The sequence below is a fragment of the Pieris rapae genome, chromosome 3 (assembly GCF_905147795.1).
Source record: "Pieris rapae chromosome 3, ilPieRapa1.1, whole genome shotgun sequence".
Lineage (NCBI taxonomy): Eukaryota > Metazoa > Arthropoda > Insecta > Lepidoptera > Pieridae > Pieris > Pieris rapae.
In genome coordinates this window covers 124,863-143,219 of record NC_059511.1, presented here as the reverse complement: position 1 = coordinate 143,219, position 18,357 = coordinate 124,863, and the positions used below count along the sequence as shown (strand labels likewise).

The 18,357-nt window shown below is 31.9% G+C and overlaps 1 protein-coding gene across 2 annotated transcripts in view; it reads right to left on the bottom strand.

The window, feature by feature from the left end:
- Positions 1 to 18,357, bottom strand: part of LOC111002657 (receptor-type tyrosine-protein phosphatase kappa) — a 52,528-nt gene that overhangs the window by 26,701 nt on the left and 7,470 nt on the right. For both annotated transcript variants that reach the window (XM_022272829.2, XM_022272830.2), the window contains exon 2: positions 6,867 to 7,138. In XM_022272829.2, coding sequence (XP_022128521.1) covers positions 6,867 to 7,056 — 190 coding nt within the window. In that variant the 5' untranslated portion in view covers positions 7,057 to 7,138. The remainder of the gene's footprint in view (positions 1 to 6,866; positions 7,139 to 18,357) is intronic.

Below are 18,357 nucleotides of genomic sequence, written 5' to 3'. Positions count from 1 at the left end.
TTGTATTTTGTTTTCAGTCAAGGATTAATTTCAAATAAATGAAGATTATTTCTTTAAATACTTAATTTTGAAATGTTTTAAAAATATCCATATAGTTTCAGTACGTTTAGACAATGAATTGATATACTAACATGATAAAATGATATTTTATTCTTGAGGTATGAATACTGATGAAGCGATGACTCCCGAAGGCTCGCCTACTCGTAATGACGAACTTCAGAGAAAGCGTTCACGATCGTCCTCCAAAGCAGCAACTAAGTCTACAATAGGAAGCCAAGTGTGCTTCAGCTACTAGGGGCTATGTATGCCTATCGAGCCATGTGTGCTCAGTTGTTAGAGGTTATGTGTGCCTACAATAGGAAGCCAAGTGTGCTTCAGCTACTAGAGGCTATGTATGCCTATCGAGCCATGTGTACTTTAGATACTCGAGGCTATGTATGTCTCTGTGAGCGTGTAGTATGTTGGAGTAGAGGTCATGTGTACCTAGAAGAAGAAAAACGTGCTGAAATAAGAAGTTAAGTATGCCTATAGAATACTTCGTGCCCCTTAGGGCGCTTCAACGTTAAAGGATCATTATTGTATTTTGTTTTCAGTCAAGGATTAATTTCAAATAAATGAAGATTATTTCTTTAAATACTTAATTTTGAAATGTTTTAAAAATATCCATATAGTTTCAGTACGTTTAGACAATGAATTGATATACTAACATGATAAAATGATATTTTATTCTTGAGGTATGAATACTGATGAAGCGATGACTCCCGAAGGCTCGCCTACTCGTAATGACGAACTTCAGAGAAAGCGTTCACGATCGTCCACCAAAGCAGCAACTAAGTCTAAGAGACACAAAAAGTGATCAAAGAAGAAACGCAAGCAGTCTTCCAGCTTCTCCCCCCAACGTCCAAAATAAGAAAATAATAGCCGAATGTAATGAATAATTGATAAAAACCAAATGTATAGTAGATACGTTACAATTAGGTCACATGAAACTAAAATATTTTGTTAGTGTACTTATTTGAATTTATAAAAGCTTACCATGATTATATGAATGTAATGAATAATTGATAAAAACCAAATGTATAGATACGTTACAATTAGGTCACATGAAACTAAAATATTTTGTTAGTGTACTTATTTGAATTTATAAAAGCTTACCATGATTATATGAATGTAATGAATAATTGATAAAAACCAAATGTATAGATAGGTTACAATTAGGTCACATGAAACTAAAATATTTTGTTAGTGTACTTATTTGAATTTATAAAACCTTACCATGATTATATACCGTGCGTCAGGAGATCGCACGTAGTCGGACGGCCGAATGTAATGAATTTAAGATTACTTGTTATTATTTTACAAATTTATTATTTAAATCACGTTTATTTTTAAATAATATTTATATTCAATTTACAAGCTACTTTATTTTGATGATTGTACTTGATTCACGATGTAACGAATTTATGATGATATGTTATTACTTTACAATTTTATTATGTTTATAATTAATATTTATAATTTACAGTATAGATTATTTGATGATTGTATTTGTTTAATATGTTTTACTCGATGTAAGTTAGTTGATTGACTCGATACCGACAGTGACAAACATAATGAAGGGTAGTCTTGATACGATCTAAAATAAGTGAGGTTATTCGGACCGATCCGCTGGACGAAGACGGACGTTAAATTGTAAGCTGTGTGGTTGTTTAAGGATAAGAAGTGTTGGAAATATACTTAGTTATTGTTGTAACAAAGCAGGCGTTTATTATTATACACCGAGAATCGAATAGAGAGAATTTATCTCACTATTGTGGTAAAAAAATAATAGCGGAATCAATTGTGCAACTTTCCGACCTTTATTGGACGTGTGACGTGCCATTTACATCTTTTAATGTTTGGTGCCTTCTACATTGTTTTAAAACAAATAAGTCCAAAAAAAACAATGACAGGAGCAATATCTAAAAATACTTTACTTTACTCAGCTGCATTTAATCGAATCTCTAAAGTCTCTATAAATAGCCGCTATGTATGCTTTTTCATGGAACTTTTCATAAAAGCTGACGCTATTACATAGTTCAGCAATTTCAAGCAGCCTTACAATTGCATACACAATTTCAGAACATTTCAAACCCTATCGCGGACATCGTCCAACATTTTATGTTAAAAGTGCCCTGAATACTCCCCTTTGACCATGTTTCCTTTGATTTTGCCGCTTTTAACCGAAACGAAACAAATGCTGGAGAACGTGAAACGTAATCTCATTTAAGATAGGAAAATATACAACTAAAAATTGTTATAGCAATTAAATTTATTCTGTTGCATCTTACCATTTGTATCATTATTTTGTTAGGTAGGCTTATCGAATCTTTAACAGTGAGATCAACACTAGAAGATCTCAATATTCAAACTGAGATCCGTTAAGTACAAAGTCCCTCAACAGAATTAATGCATTTAGTTTTAATTATGCAGATGAACAATGTGATTGTAAATTGTTGTAATTTAATGTAATTTAAAACTAATTATGTTACATACAGCGAGGAAATGCTGACAGCGTTAAGGGTACACTGCTACAGAAACCAAAGTTTTTTAATTTGTTTTAATTTTATTTTTAATTATTTTTATTATTACTATGTAGGTTAAGAATATTATAAATATTGTATATTTCATTGTTATGATTACTAATACACATTTAATAATTGCATTATTATGTTTACTGGTTTCGAGTCTAAATATAATAAATGCATATACAGATGAATAAACATCTACAGATTCGCAAAACTAAATATACAGAAAAATGCAACAATGTTTGGATATTGTTTTATTAGTTTTCCTTGTCCCATCTGATGCAGTCATATTAAAGTTACTCAGTGCAACTTACAATAAAACAGAGCACCGATCTTCTTCATCAAAAGATGTTAATTTGAAGTGCCAAGTCGTTCCAAGACAGACGATGGGTAAAAATAACAATTAACGAACAAAGGCCCTTGCAAATAGCCGCTTTAATTAAAGAGCCCGCAGCGAATTTGTAAACCGTCTCGTAGTGCCTAAAGCCTACTATTAATAGCTTCTATATTAATCTTAATACTACATTAACTGTTGCAAAACATTCATCTCCGTTACAAACCTAAAAAGGTAAGCTAAACTAAGATTTTAACTTGGAGACTTTGCTTTGCCGGTATGGTCACAAAAAGAAATTTGTTAATACTTAGACACATGAGAAATATGCTTCAATAGTGCTGAACCACTGAGATACATTAACAATTAGTTTCAAACATTATTTTAATGCAAAATATTTGGAGTCGACTCATTACTAACAACACTACGCTTATTTTGTGGTTAATTTGATAGTTTTGATTTACCTTAATGTGTCTTGTTTGTCAGAAGTTTCAAAATTACGGCATCCAATGACTAAATAAGAGCGTAGTTTATATTGTGTTTTTTAAATACAAAAAAAATTTGTAAAGTGACAAATTCAGTTAATATTACTTAAAAAGTGATAACAAAAAAGTTTCGCAAAGTAATATCAAACGATTAAGTTTTTGCGCAATCCGAAGTTTCATTTTACTTTTGCGGAGTTTTAAAAGTTCTATAGAACTAAGGCCTCGGGGAATGAAAGGTTTCTTGTTCCGATTCTGATTACACAAGGGACTGCGGACGCAAATGTCAATATAGGTTTTTGGAGACGACTAAATATAATAAATGAATGGCACCTCGCTCTAAGTGATCTATTTCTAAATAAAAGAAATATAAAGTCCAGAAGCAGCGGACTTGCGGACTGCTTAAGCGTGAATATCATTATATAATGTCATAAAAATCAACGTAAGTTAAAATAATTCTTGGAATTGAAATACCCTAACGTACAGTTTCCGGATGTAGTGCGGAAACACGATTTCCGGTATGTACGTACGATGACAATTATGAAAGCTACCCTGCTATGGTTATATTTGTTAACTTTTTGTGTGAAATAAGCCCTTAATGTCTGTGAATACGAAACAATCCAAAGCGAGAAAAGCAATTGTTTACTTTTCAGTGAAATTACGTAAGGGCTAATTCGAATATATTGAACGAATTGTTTTTATTCATATTGATGGGTTTAAGTTTTTATTTTAAATATTCTTATAAAAACTTGTGTATTATTTGCTAATGCAGTATATATTTTAGTATAGTCTGTATGTTACAATTTAATCATGACAATTGAGACGTTAGTCAATGACGGACGTGAAAATATATAAACGGGGATTAAAGATTGCTACTATGTATTTAAGCCTGATTGCTCTGTTTACCCGATTTAGACTGGTTTACCTCTATATATGCTACGTACTCTCGTAGAGTAGCCACAGAACAAACAATAGGTACATTAATAGTGTCTGGAATACAGCCAATGTGGATTGGTCTTTGTAAATTACAGATACATTTCAATATATTTAAACGAGGATATACCGAAATCGAATACTTTACAGTACACCCAAAAAGGAAGGGTAAGGGATAATCGGGAAAATTGCTAGCGTTATATTATTATTAAAGAAAAATATAATATTAAAGCTACAGATAAAATGATACTAGGACCAAATATTTGAATAATAAATAAGATTTGTTTCACTCGCGAACAATGTATTAATTTTATTAACCTCTATCAAGAAATAATAGTATCTATGCAAGCAATTAGTACTGAAATAGTAGGTTTATAGAAATGAGCTAAGTGCGAACCTCAACCGAACTAACAAGGTTTGGACGAGAGCCAATGTCAGAGGCTTGTGACATCGACACGACAGAACAAAACCAGAAATCACAAAGCGCTTTAGATGCCATTGAACATGCTCTAACATCATAATTGAGCTTTTTTTTATCTCTTTGACTTATCATAACTCTTAATGGGCAAGAAGGTAACCAGGTTGAGTCACAGATTCGGAAATGTATTCTTATAAAATGACTGGGAATGTTAATTTAATGTTCCACACAGACGATAAACTTTTGATTGATTCGAGAACGATGGAATGTTTTGAACGTATTTGGCGCACTTTTTGTACCGTACCGGACATCAGCTGGCGTCACTTTTATTACATAAATAATGAATGGAAACTGAAATAATATACTTAATACTTATTTCTATTCGAGGAAATTATCGTGTCCGGGCAAAACGATTGGTTTTAAAATATTTACCATCAATATTAAGGAAAGCCCTAGTTATTGTAAGTATTAAATATATACAATAATTTCTTTTGTTTTATTTATAGGACAATTTTTTTCAATATATACATGTGTGTATTATGGAAACTTATTATATACCTTATGGGAACAATACGAGGTAAATTGATACAAAACCTTTAAATATATTTAAAGGTATATTTAATTATTATATAATATAAAAAATGATTTTATTTTCAGAAAATTATTTATTTATAGCTTTAGTGCATGATATTGAAAAGATCTGAATGTAAAGGTTTTTTTTTAATTACGCTGGTTCATTAAACACAACTGAATAATTATTTAGTAATAAAGAAATCTCTTTCTGTACACAGAAATAAACATTTTAATTTTTTGAATAAAATAGCAAAGGGCTTAATTATGATCAAAATTAAATTCAAGTTAGTGAACTGTCTGAAGCAAAGCTAAACTTTGTGAAATGTCTTCAAAAGTCCGCCTTTTTCAACTTGGCTTTGTACTCCTTTCTCCTTAATATTTGATGAAAGTCTTTAAGGCTTTATCTAACAATTTGTAACTTATCTTTAAAACACAAAATATATAGTTTTTTTGCAATTTACATAAATTATGTTTCCTAAATAAACCGACCCCGACAAGGCTTTCGACAATGGAAACATCAACATCATTTTTTTTCAACATCTAAATAAGAGTGTACGTTTTTGTTAAAAAAAAGAAACAAGTCAACTTTAGATCTGATCATGTTTAAATAAAAGACAGTATTAACTTATATTCTTTTCGTATATTTTATAAACGGCTATCTATGTATTCTAAATGCAAATAGAAGACGATTGAACAGTGAACAGTGATGCATCGCAATGGAAAAGTTTTGCGATCTATTTTTAACGCTACGTATTGATAAGATGGAATGTTGCTAGGATATAATTCGATTGACTGTATGTGTTTATCGTCATTGTTTTGCTTATTTTGCCTTGGTCCACAAATGCAACAAGAATTAACTGACTGTATATCAAGTATTTTATTATTTGACGTACAAACCACGAATGCTAAATGGTTACGATTGCCAAAAAGAAAAAATCTATTTCAGTATATGCAAAGACGGGCAGGGCGTTTTCTTAAGTCAAAGAAAAGCCAAATGATTTTCGTTTTTGTAAATTGTAGTAATAATTAACAATTTAAGAAAGTAGGTTAATTAGAAATAGGTCGTTTCCTGGTATCTTTGTGATTCATCTGTTTGTTGCTCGAGCTCGGCCGTTGACATTGCAAATGTTCCAACATTCAGCGCATTAAATGTTCAACTGTTTTAGAACAATGTCATTGCCGTGTGTTACTGTACAGATAGTATTCAACTACCAGGTCAGTGGTTGAAATGACCATGTATACTACTGTTCCATTGCGAGTTTAAAATGTCCCAATTGGGTAGCTTAATTGATGTAAACTTAATTGCAGTTCGAAATATTACAAGCAACGAAAATTTTAAATATTTGTCAAGTTAACAGCTAAGTTGCTCTTCAGTGAATAACGGTCGTTAAATAAAACAGAAAATTGTGAAATTTCAGAAATGTTTTTTATATTCAAATACAGGTTAAACGTTTAAATAGAGAGTAGGTATATATATAACATTATTTATCAGGTATGATCAAAGCAAAGCCATATGGTGTGCGTCGAATACTACAAATGAAAGCTAATGAAAATCTACTCACCGAAGGAAATAAGGCCGCTATTGAGCATAGTCAACTTAATGCTATTGGGAATGGAGACCAGACTACTAGTGCCCGAGGCTTCCTTCTTCTTCGGTTTCTTCTCGAGGTCATATCGCGGTGCTGATCTGGACCTATGCTTGCGTTGGCTCGTTGACAACGATGGGCCACGTTGGCCCGTTCTAGAAGACATGGTTGCTAACTTCACATACACATCACTAGCACTGCACTATACGGTACACTATGAGCGCCTATCAAATAATCATGGTTCCCACCTGAAACAAACATTTTGTTTTAGCCAACATACACACAACAAAGCAGGCAGTCAATAAGACAAGTAGCTTTTAGCGTAGAAATAGGTTATATATCTATTTATGTAAATGGTTTTTTGATGAAAATCAAGAAGTAATTATTTATAAGAATTTAATTGTTAATAGTTCAGTTGAGTAACGTTTAGTTCACTCTTTTCCGTTTTTCATACAAAAGAAACTTTAAATGAAGAAATCTGCCTTAGTTTTGTTGCTTGAAGCGTTATTAAGTCTAAAGTGGTTTCAGAGCCATAGAGCAATGTAAAATATGTAATACAATTAGCATTTTAAATAGAGGGAAAATATTTGTTAAATATATACTCTTCGTAAGATTTAAATTCAAGATAATAATTTATGTGGTAGTTTAAAACATGGTTATTGGTTTGATTGATCTGTTTAAGCGTTTTTTAACTATCGATAGATCTATTTATAACTGCGCTTAAATATACAAGTTGATGAAATACAATGTCGTTAGAAAAGGTATTAGTCATACGCTATGTTCAAGATCAATGTATCGTAAAATGTATTTTTGTTTAAACTGGAATGTGAATTCAAATATCGCCATCTGTTATGCGATTGCACAAACTATTTTTAAGATAAATTCTTAAAATCTGAAGTTAAATGATGACGAATTTAACGCGATTGAAGTTTGAAGAAATTACAGAAAAATATGTGCTTGTGTATATATTTATTATATCCTATGACGCACTGTGTTTCCCAGATGTCACGATATTGGAACACGATAGTCTTAGATTGATAGTAAAATTAACGGGATGTAGTAAACACGATCCTTCCCTCCCACGCTCTCGGACTTTGATTCATGACATTCCTTGAACTTCAATTTAACAAAATTTCAAAATTGCGTACAATACAGAAACGAATAGTTAATGAAAATTACTTGTTATTAAGAGTATAACAGGGCTCAGCATACGCAATGGATTACTCGGCAGAACAAGATAAAGCTTGATCGACAGAGACTGACCTACTTCGACGGAAGGCCTAAAGTGTCGGGTTGGATTGATGGTGACTCGTATTTAACATTAAGAACTTTTTAAATACTGTATACTTGATTGTAAACAATATAACTTTTTATCCTAGCTGAATATAGACCAATTGGATAATATCTTGATTTGAGAAGTGGCAGTAAATATAAATTTAGAACCATTATTTTTTTACGGACTTTCCATAGTGGATGTGTTATCTCTATATATATATGGGATTCATCACTTATATATTCTGAATCAATAGCGGTTTTATTGTATATTAATAACACTCTATTGTTTTTATAGTCTTTATTGTGTTATTTGTCATCGATGATTAAACCATGAAAACTAAAACATCATTTGTATCCAATACATTACTTCCTACAAACTCTTTTTCTGATTATTACAGTCACATCAGAAGAATAATTATCAGTACATTGCACAGCAACATTATCCCATTCTGTCGAATGCTATGTCAAAGAGAATAGATTTGATAACATGATCAAACAACATCAAAAGATTATTACTGAAGGTCCTTTGTTATTTCCCCGAATTTCCTTTCTAGATAACTTGGTTTTAATGAATCTCAGTAGCTACTCTTAATTATCTTTGGTTTTCAAAGACGCAGACGCGTATTACAGTAGCCATTTAACAGCGTAATATTCACCTTAGTAATTATGTAATAACAAAGCCTTGTAAAAGATGAAAGCAATACAGGTAGAATTTTTATATTTGACAACCCCACTTGTAATCAAATTGATATCCACCCTTTGTTTCATTATACTTTTGTCATTGACGAAAGCTATGATATGAGAGAGAAATCGGATATCGTCACTATATTAATGCTTTAATAGTTTAAGGACCTCTCAATTATAGATTAAAGCATATTTTTAATATATTAAAAAATGATTCCTAAATTAAAGGAGCTAACGCTCTAGATCAGCGATAAGTCGTAAGTTAAAATTGGAATTGACCAAAGAGTCACCCGGGAATAATTAGGTTTGTAGGTCAAAGCTCGGTGATATATAGAAAGCCGAGAAAAGCAATAAAATACGTTATACAATAAACATTCGGCCAAAACCACATCTGTGGACATTACTCACTGTCACTCGCAGAATGTCATAGGGAAAACGAGATTATAATCATCGCGTTGAGTATCAGTATATATATATCGTCTTTAACATAGAATCTCGGACTGGGGTACACTAAATATAGTCTATATTTCCCTTAGAAGACACAAATTTGCGCGTTTTCCGCTAAAAAAACTCCCTTTGTCGCTACTCCTCTGTTTGATCACACTCTCCTTCAAGCCTCAGCTAGCATCGGAATACAGCGACTTGACTTACTGAATGACGGTCACTTTGGTCATTTGGAAGGGAAAGGTAAACTAGCTTCCAAAAAATCTGGGTATGCTCAGTAAGGCCAGACGGTGCTTCACTCCAGGCGAAGGCATGCAACTCTAGAGCGCAAATTTTCACCTCTGGGTGGGAGCAAATAGAACGATGATACTTCAGGATCATTATTTAATATAAGAAAATTTGCAATTCAGCGTTTCTACGGAATAACGAAAAATTTAAGCTCAGTATAAATATGAACTGCTAATAAAAGATTAATGAACACCACTCGAGTTGTATTTGATGTGGAGAGGGTCTGATTGTAGATAGCTCACGTCTGCCTTTAAGTGCGCCTACTTCTTTATAGTCTGAACTCCTGGTATAGCTTTTATATTTTATTTCATTGATAATTTAAAAATACGAACAACTAGAAAGTCTAGTTGCTCTCACCCAATAACATTTATATTAAAAATGTAACCTACAAGGGTTTTTTTTGTCTGAACGTTATAATATTATCCACATATTATTATGCATAGATTTTGCTGAAAACAGAGGTGTATAAGATTTTCCTGCGGAAAATTCGTGGGCTAGATTTCCCTAGAGGTATAATTTTGCACTACCATTGTATTACTCGCATTACTATGATAAAAATTGTATGCTGCCTACTTTATGCCCGCGGTTTCTTCGGTTGGTAAAGGTATCAAACTAGTCTGGTCATAAATAATGTCACATAAAACGTATTCTTATTTTCAACTTTTAATATATTTTGAATTTGGAACACGTACAATATTTTAAAATCTTTCTTCGATTTTGCGCAATTTCACATATTTTTTCGTGTTTATATTCAAATTACAATATGGATGGATGTGTTAAAGAACATAGGATTGCAGTGATCATCTTGCACAAATTGGCTGGCACTTCAAAAGCTTGGTATCAGCCGTATGTTGGTATAAAGTACTATCAACAGATACAATAACATAGGGATGCCTACAAGTTCGAATTGATTGACGTGGAATAAGTGATACCTAGATGATCTTATGTTCCAAAATAAACGTATTTTATTTTAACACTTCGTGGAAGAGAAAGTAAAGAGTAAAGATCCTGGCGGCAGCGCGCTGTTTGAACTATAAAGGCTGTTAAAGCCAGAATTCATCGAAACCCCATTAGGAAGTGAAACATTTATCGCAACAAATGAAGATTAGCGCTAGGACTCTGGCGCCAATTATAAAACAAGACCTGAAAGCTCGGTGCTTATCATCGATATATGGTCAGGACATGTCCTTAATCAATCCTCACAGTTAAATAGAGTGGATCGATCAAAACGCCTTCTGTCGCGATAGGCAGATGAATAAAATAAAAATATCCTCAAGATAACTGTATCTTTAGTCTTCACAGTGGTTGCCTGGAAGAAATCGCTCGAAAGTGATAAGGCCGCCAGTTGCCCTCCTTTTCATTTAGTTATGTTTAACTTTTATATTGTAATGAACATTACCGTAACATGTAGGATCTTACTAATATTTAATTTTTAGACTATAATTGTTCTTCTGTTTAGATTGAGACACAAAACATTTCAAGCAAAAATGAAGCACAAGGTTTTTTAATTGGTCGGTAGAATTTGGAATATAAAACACTCAATTATGGTCCTTAGAGTGGGTTTAAAAAGGAAAATCTCGCGGTCGGACAAGTCTATTTGTTTGAATTGAAGTTAACCACATTATACGTTTTCGTGCCAACCAATTCCGATGCGTTGTCTTAGTTAATAGTCGCATTTATGAAATAAAACAATTTGGATCTATTTAATACGAAAAATTACTGTATAATGGAATTGCTCATATCTTACTTTATTACACTAATACGTAGTAGTATACGTACCATACGGAATACTTTAATGAATCCATTTACCTTATTAAGTTGTAATTCAGTCTTGGTAAAATTTAACAAGCTAGTACTTTTCATTATTTATACCAATAAATATTTCAATTTGTGTGGGCAGTTCAAACTACTACGACAGCGAAGAAAAGCAGTAAGCTGCGTATCTTCCTGCACCCGACGACATTTTTCAGTAGTGAAGAACTGGTACCTTTTCTGCTGTAGTGAGTTTTCTCCACTACTATTTTATCAAACAATTCATCATAACGCTCGATCACTTTGACAGCGCCCTATCATCTGTGTTAATGATTACGCAGTGCCTTAAACCGGGCGTACATTTATTCCCGTAGGCTACATCAAATACGAACTAACATGAAAAGTGAATATTTTCACAGGCACACACAGTATTACATGCTAGTGACGTATTCTCGCCAAATACATTTAAAGGCGACGTTTTCATACAACCCTTTTGAGTCCACACCTATAAAGAAAATGAAGTAATAAACGGCATAATTAAAATATTTCGAGTGTGAAAATCTACAAGGGTCTCAAGCCCCACACATTGTGGTGTGTTTGTGCGGTTTGTATTTTCATATTAAAATTCAAAACTCGCCGAGATAATTGAAACTTTTCCCATGTTTCCCGAGGGTATGGTGTTCTGTGCCCTTTCAAAGGATTAATTATTTCTAACATTTATTGCTTGAATGTAAATAAACCTATTTTTAGTTGGCCTTATTGTATATTCGTCTGTTTGTGTCTGTCTTTGTGTTATGGAGCTGAGCATATTTTCAATGTGAAACGGCAAATTTCGTTAACTAACAATGAAACTGATCAGCACTTAGCAAATCTGTAAACCTATTTGAACAACACAACAGAGTTTCTTAAACCTTTTTCTTTCCTAAGAAATATCGTACAAAGCTCCGAAGCTTTACATTCAGGCGCCTTCAAATGATAATTTATCTTATACGATTTATTATACGAGATATTCTGGCCGGGTCACTGCCTTTAAGAATTTTCTATTCAAAATCTGCGGGTGAAATGTGTTCTCATCAATATTGAAAATGTCTCACTCATTTCGATTAGATTAATAAGGTTAACAATCACAAGAAACAAAACTTCAAAACTAATTGCGATTAGGTTCAACGAATAGGACAACAATTCAAATTAAGAGGATGAAAGTATTCGTCTATTCTTAAGAGTTCAGCTCAGATGCGAAATATCAACGGATTATTGACGACCGATTGACGAAAGCCTTGTGATTCGATTATCTATTAAGTTTATACTTAATAGATATAGTTGTCTGTAAGAATATATTCCGCAGATGACTTCGTGTAGTTACCAACATAGTTATGTAAAATATAACATGTGAGTATAAAAAAGATATAAAAACATCCTTTATGTCTATAAGGCTTTGTCATGATTTATCTGCAGTTTGGAGAACAGGTAAAACTAACATTCACGTCGAGCCATAAAAAATGTGTTTTCGTCACAAAACTTATTTATGTGATCGCTCGGTAGTTTCCAATACGCATTTCCTCTTTGTGTCTTTCGTTACACCTCATATTGTATTGATTGTCGAAGTCTTCTAACTGCTGATCAGTTCTTGATGATAGTTTAGAATTAGGTGCAGCTAAAATAGTTGTATATCTATAGATGCACCAAAGTGACAGAAATATAATGATTGTTGTTTAAATATATATGTACTTTAAACAGTATTTTAAAAAAAAGCGAAAAAACTTTTAGCTAAAAAAAAATTTCCGAATGAATACAATAAACTGGATTGACAAATGACTTGTTTTAGACATCCAATGAAAACTAATAATGAGCTCTTTATAATTTCGAAATCGAAATATTACGCGAACTGGACTGAGGGTTTATTAATTACTTATTGTATGGAATTTCCTATTTTATAATAATCACTTACAAATATTTCACGTTACGTGTTTCGAAACCTCCTTTATTCTAATATTTAGTCCGAAATGTGAGTTATGACGTAAAATTGATTATAAAATTACATTGCTTCTTCAAGTTTTGCAAAACACCAGAATTACAATTACATAAAAGGAGACAAAAAAGACGCACAAAGTATTATGCAAGGTTTTTTAACAGGTACGTATTAAAAATACCTTGCACCGTTGCAACTATGTATATATACTATATAGACAATGGAACGCCTGGAACAAACTTGCCTCGTAATCTACTTTACGTAAACATCGTCGTATATTACTTAAAACAAATATAATTCATTCATTCAGGGTTTTTATGGAACGTCGGTAAATCGAATTATTTGTAAGTAATTAATATTTATAATTATAGAGTACTTTCAAGTTAGAAATTCTTTAACAATTCGTTTGGTTCTTATCAAATAAGTATAAGGTGCAAATGAGATATTTTTTTTAAACTACTGATATCGAAGTGGTAAATTTTTATAATTTGTTTTATTAAAGTAATGCAACATGGTACTTTGAACGATTGAGGTAGGTTAGTTTTAGGCTTTTATAATTTGAAGCAACTTAGAAATAAAGTTTAGTATTTAATACAAGTGTAATTTTTATTTATTTATAATTTTTTTATTAAGAAGCGTGGCGTATGAAGCCTTGAAACATAAGCCCTCACTGCAACTCGTTTCGAAATGTTAAATGTGATGCTGTAGGTACCGTACCATAACAGTATTCACATAAAGTATACCCGGGCCAGTGACACAAACTAGATTACGCCATTTCTGGGTTATTTAAGAAGAACACATACGAGCAGTATAAACCAGCCTTATCAGCACTTTCGGTGCTTGCCAAAATAATGCTTTCAGCTGAAGATTCATTCATGACATCCTGATACAAAACAGTTTCGGAACTACAGCTTACCTACTTTTGTTTCAACGACAAATTAAGTAATTGTAGCGTTAAAATCCAACACAATCTATTGAGTATTGACTGAGTGAGGAGGAGTTATTCTTAAGCTATTGTTCATGCAATATCTGTTCATAAGTAGATTAATTAAATTATTATCAGTGCGGAGTACGTCCATTCAATTGATTTCCTTTCAATCCTATTATATTACTATATTATATGAAGTTATAACTTCCCATTATATTGAAAACTAAAAATGTTATTATTATTATCGTCTATAAACATTACCAACAGAGAGTCCGTTGTTGTTGAACATTTTGAGCTCTTCTGGCGCATTTGGCGCATTAAAAATTGTGTTATGTTCACATTGGTGAATTTTAAACACCTGCAAAATATTCCTGCCTCGTATCAAACGTGAACGTCACCACATGTGCCAGTGACAGGTTTCCCGCGACACATATAACACTCCATCCACCTTCTGTTGAATTTGACCTAGCTTCACGTACAATAGGACATATTTCATAATGTTGCATCGTTTAGCCCAGAAGAAGTCATCTATTATTTTATCAAATCTAGTTAACAGCATCTCAAGTTCTGTTTGAAGTGAAAATGCATTTTTTTCTCAACTTTTTGATTATTTTGAATTTGGAATTAGGTATATTATTTTAAGAATTCTTCCGTTTTAGCGCCATTTCTTAATTTATGGAATGCGGTGTTAAAGAAAATAGAAAGGTTGTTATTGCTGCTTAAGCCAGAATTCGTCGAAACCTCATTAGGTAGCAAAAAAACCTTATTGAAAGAAATGAGGATTCCCGCTAGGACTCTGTTGCGTATTTTATAACGAAAATTGAAGCTCGGTGCTTATCGTCGACATACAGGACGTGTCGAAAATCAATCTTTACAATTTAATAGAGTGAATCGATCAAAACGCGTTCTGTCTCGATACGCAGTTGAAAAGCATAGAAACATCCATTTAACACATGAAAAAAAAATCACAATTAAACAACATATTAATGGTACATTTTATACATATAATATAATTTAAGCTCATAATTTTAAAGAATCTGCTCAAGTGGTCGGAAATGTACAACATGTTCATCATCCTGCGTCAGTGATAGAAAACTACATTTTTTTACACACGATTGAAAACTTCAGTCAAAGTATAAAGACACAATTTTGGATCATGTTGTGAAACCTCTCAGCAATACGAGGTATCTCTCGAGGTATATAAGACTTTAGAGCAAGCAATGAAACAATGCGTAAATCCATTGATTAAAAGCCTGTATAAAGACCAAAGGTGTCCATTTCGCATTTGTTTTATTTTTTGCTGAGGCTTTTATCACTGTGTATAAATTTTAATAATATAAGGTATAAAACACAGATAGAAAATAGAAAAATACATTGCTTTAATAATAACTTTTATTTTTAACTGTATTAGGAAAAATAATAACTTTTATTTTTCCTAACACAGTGTTCTATAATAATAAAAGTTTTGGTTTAAACCCTTATTAAAAGGTATTTTGTCTTGAATATTTCCCAACGCATACTTAGCGACTAGTGTGCATAAAAAAGTGCTTTTAACGCATTTGAATGCCAAGTTCTGAATAAAATAAACAACGCTTCTCGTTTACTTTTCCCACAACACATTGACGATTTCATTTTACAGTCAAGTTATGAGTTTACCTCTTCCCGACTTTGATGAAAGAGAAATTTTGGGAAACATGAGACGGCATTCATATTCATTTTCTTAAGGGAGAGATAAGATTATCCTAACGCTGAATAATAATATTATACCGTTTTAATACTAATATAAATTGCAAATTAGTCAATTTCTTGCTGGCCAAGTTTGTCTTTTGTTTTTTGAAAAGTTTGGGTAGTTTGGTTGGATTAAAGGAAATACTTATGTGACTATTTATTTGGTGAAAAAAGAAATCCCTTCGTTTTTAAAAATTTGATTTTGTCGGAAATGTTAAATCCGTTTTAAAAGCAAAGGTGAAGTTAGAATTGAAATTAAATAAAAAGCCCCAAGCTTTTTGCAGTGGGGCACAGTCATAGCCACATATTTTTGTAGGTTTTCTTGATCTTTTGTGTGTTACACGTCCCACACATGAAAATAATTAATTCTAGGAGAGTATTGAAGACTATTTAAGTATCTATGTACATAATATCTTATAAGTCGTCTACAGCTTGGGAATTATTCAAATAAATTATGGTTTGTCATCGAATATATTTTCATAAAGATAGTTATAGCCATGCAGATATAATATGTATCCATAACTTGAATCCGGCTTTTTATCTAAAGTTTTTGTGCTGATTGTGAAAAGTATTAAATACTTTCTTATATTTAAGTAAATCATTTTAGTATGCCCGTACTAATTAATGTGGCCACATTAACTACTTATAATCTGTGAATTAGGTATTTAGTTTAACCAATAAACTATTATTTATTCATAGTTCATTATTTTGCTGTTAAACGCTGTACTCGGAAATCACTACGCATAGTTATAATCCGACCGGAATTCCCTTCAAATGAATAGCTGAGCAAATTATAGGATAATCCACTAATACTGACAAAACCATTACTACTATATTATTTAGTTCGACTAAATCAGGTCATGTAGTCATTACAATATTAACATAAACTAAGTAAAATTTGTATCGCACGTCACATCAGTCGTTAGATAAAATAATAAATCCACTACGATGTAAGATTACAAGAAGTTTCTGACCCTAGGAGAATTTAGACTGGCTTTAATTTTGCGATAATATTGTTAATTTTTGCAAATCCTTAAGGTAACTTTATTACATTAATTGAATTAAAACATTAAAAAACCGAATAAATACGACTACAAATATCGAATTATACTTTACAATGTTGTGTATGCGTAAAGTGAGAGCAGAACAAGATCTCTAAATCGTCGAACGTAAACGTTTACAAACTAACACACAACACTTTAAGACAAGTTAATTAATGTGGGATACATCTATCAATAATCCAACAGTGTTGGAATCCATTTACGGATTATAATTGTATGTCAACTGCATGACCTGGTTTGGGGAGAGACAATGTTCAACTAGGACATTATTGGAAGCGGTCCTTGTGAACTTAAAACTAAGCTCGAATTGGCACGTTTACTGAAACACTTTTAAATATATTTTTTTCAAAGACTTTTTTGACCCTGAAGACAATATTGATAAACGTATTAATACGTCAATACGTTTATCAATATTGTCTTCAGGGTGAAAAACAAATTTACAAAACGATTGGTATCACTAGAAAATCAATTTTCAGGCTCCACTGAGCCTAATGCTTTTTATATAGATACAATGGAGCTTCAGCCTCCTCATCATTTTCTTTTTAAATGTTGTAATTTGATGTTTCATTTTATGACGATTGTAAGTCCTAAAAATACCTTACGCAACATAATATAATATATTTTTATTTAAATTTCGTAATACCACGGGGTACGGTTTATATTGCAAAATAATGGACGTGCCTTACAGCATTTCATAAGAAATATTTATTTTAAATAAAGTCGGACAGAATTATTAAATGAGTTTTATAATGTTTCTCTTATTTATTTATTAAAATTTCGTTGGATTACGATAATAAAAATTGAGCATATTTAAATGAAAAGGATGACCTTCTTTGCTGGCGGCCGTGTCTCCTCCAGGCAACCAATATTAATATTTAATATTATTATTAACTAATAATAATCAAACATTTGTACTTAAAAAAATCATAATAAACTCCAAACACATATGTTAAGAACAATGTGAGATGTGAGCCAAGTCCTTTTTAAACTGTCCCTATTCAGCAGTCATGAGGACAAAGGAGGCTATTTTTATCATTAATATCTCCCACGAGATGAACTGGCAATTTCAATAATAAAATATGTGTAGCTCATTTGATAAGTGATGCTTGAAACAATAGATTTTATTTTATTTTTATAACGAGTCTGTTGTTTCTGCCTAAACGAAGAAATATATATATATATAATATTACAATTATTATATAAATAACACGCACTTTTTGGTGTAGCTTTTCAGATTATATATATTAAGATAAATTATTAACGTTCAACTGAATTGAAACGACTTGTAGAACTAAAGGAAATCATGACGAATCAAACTGTCGATAAACACTTCGATAT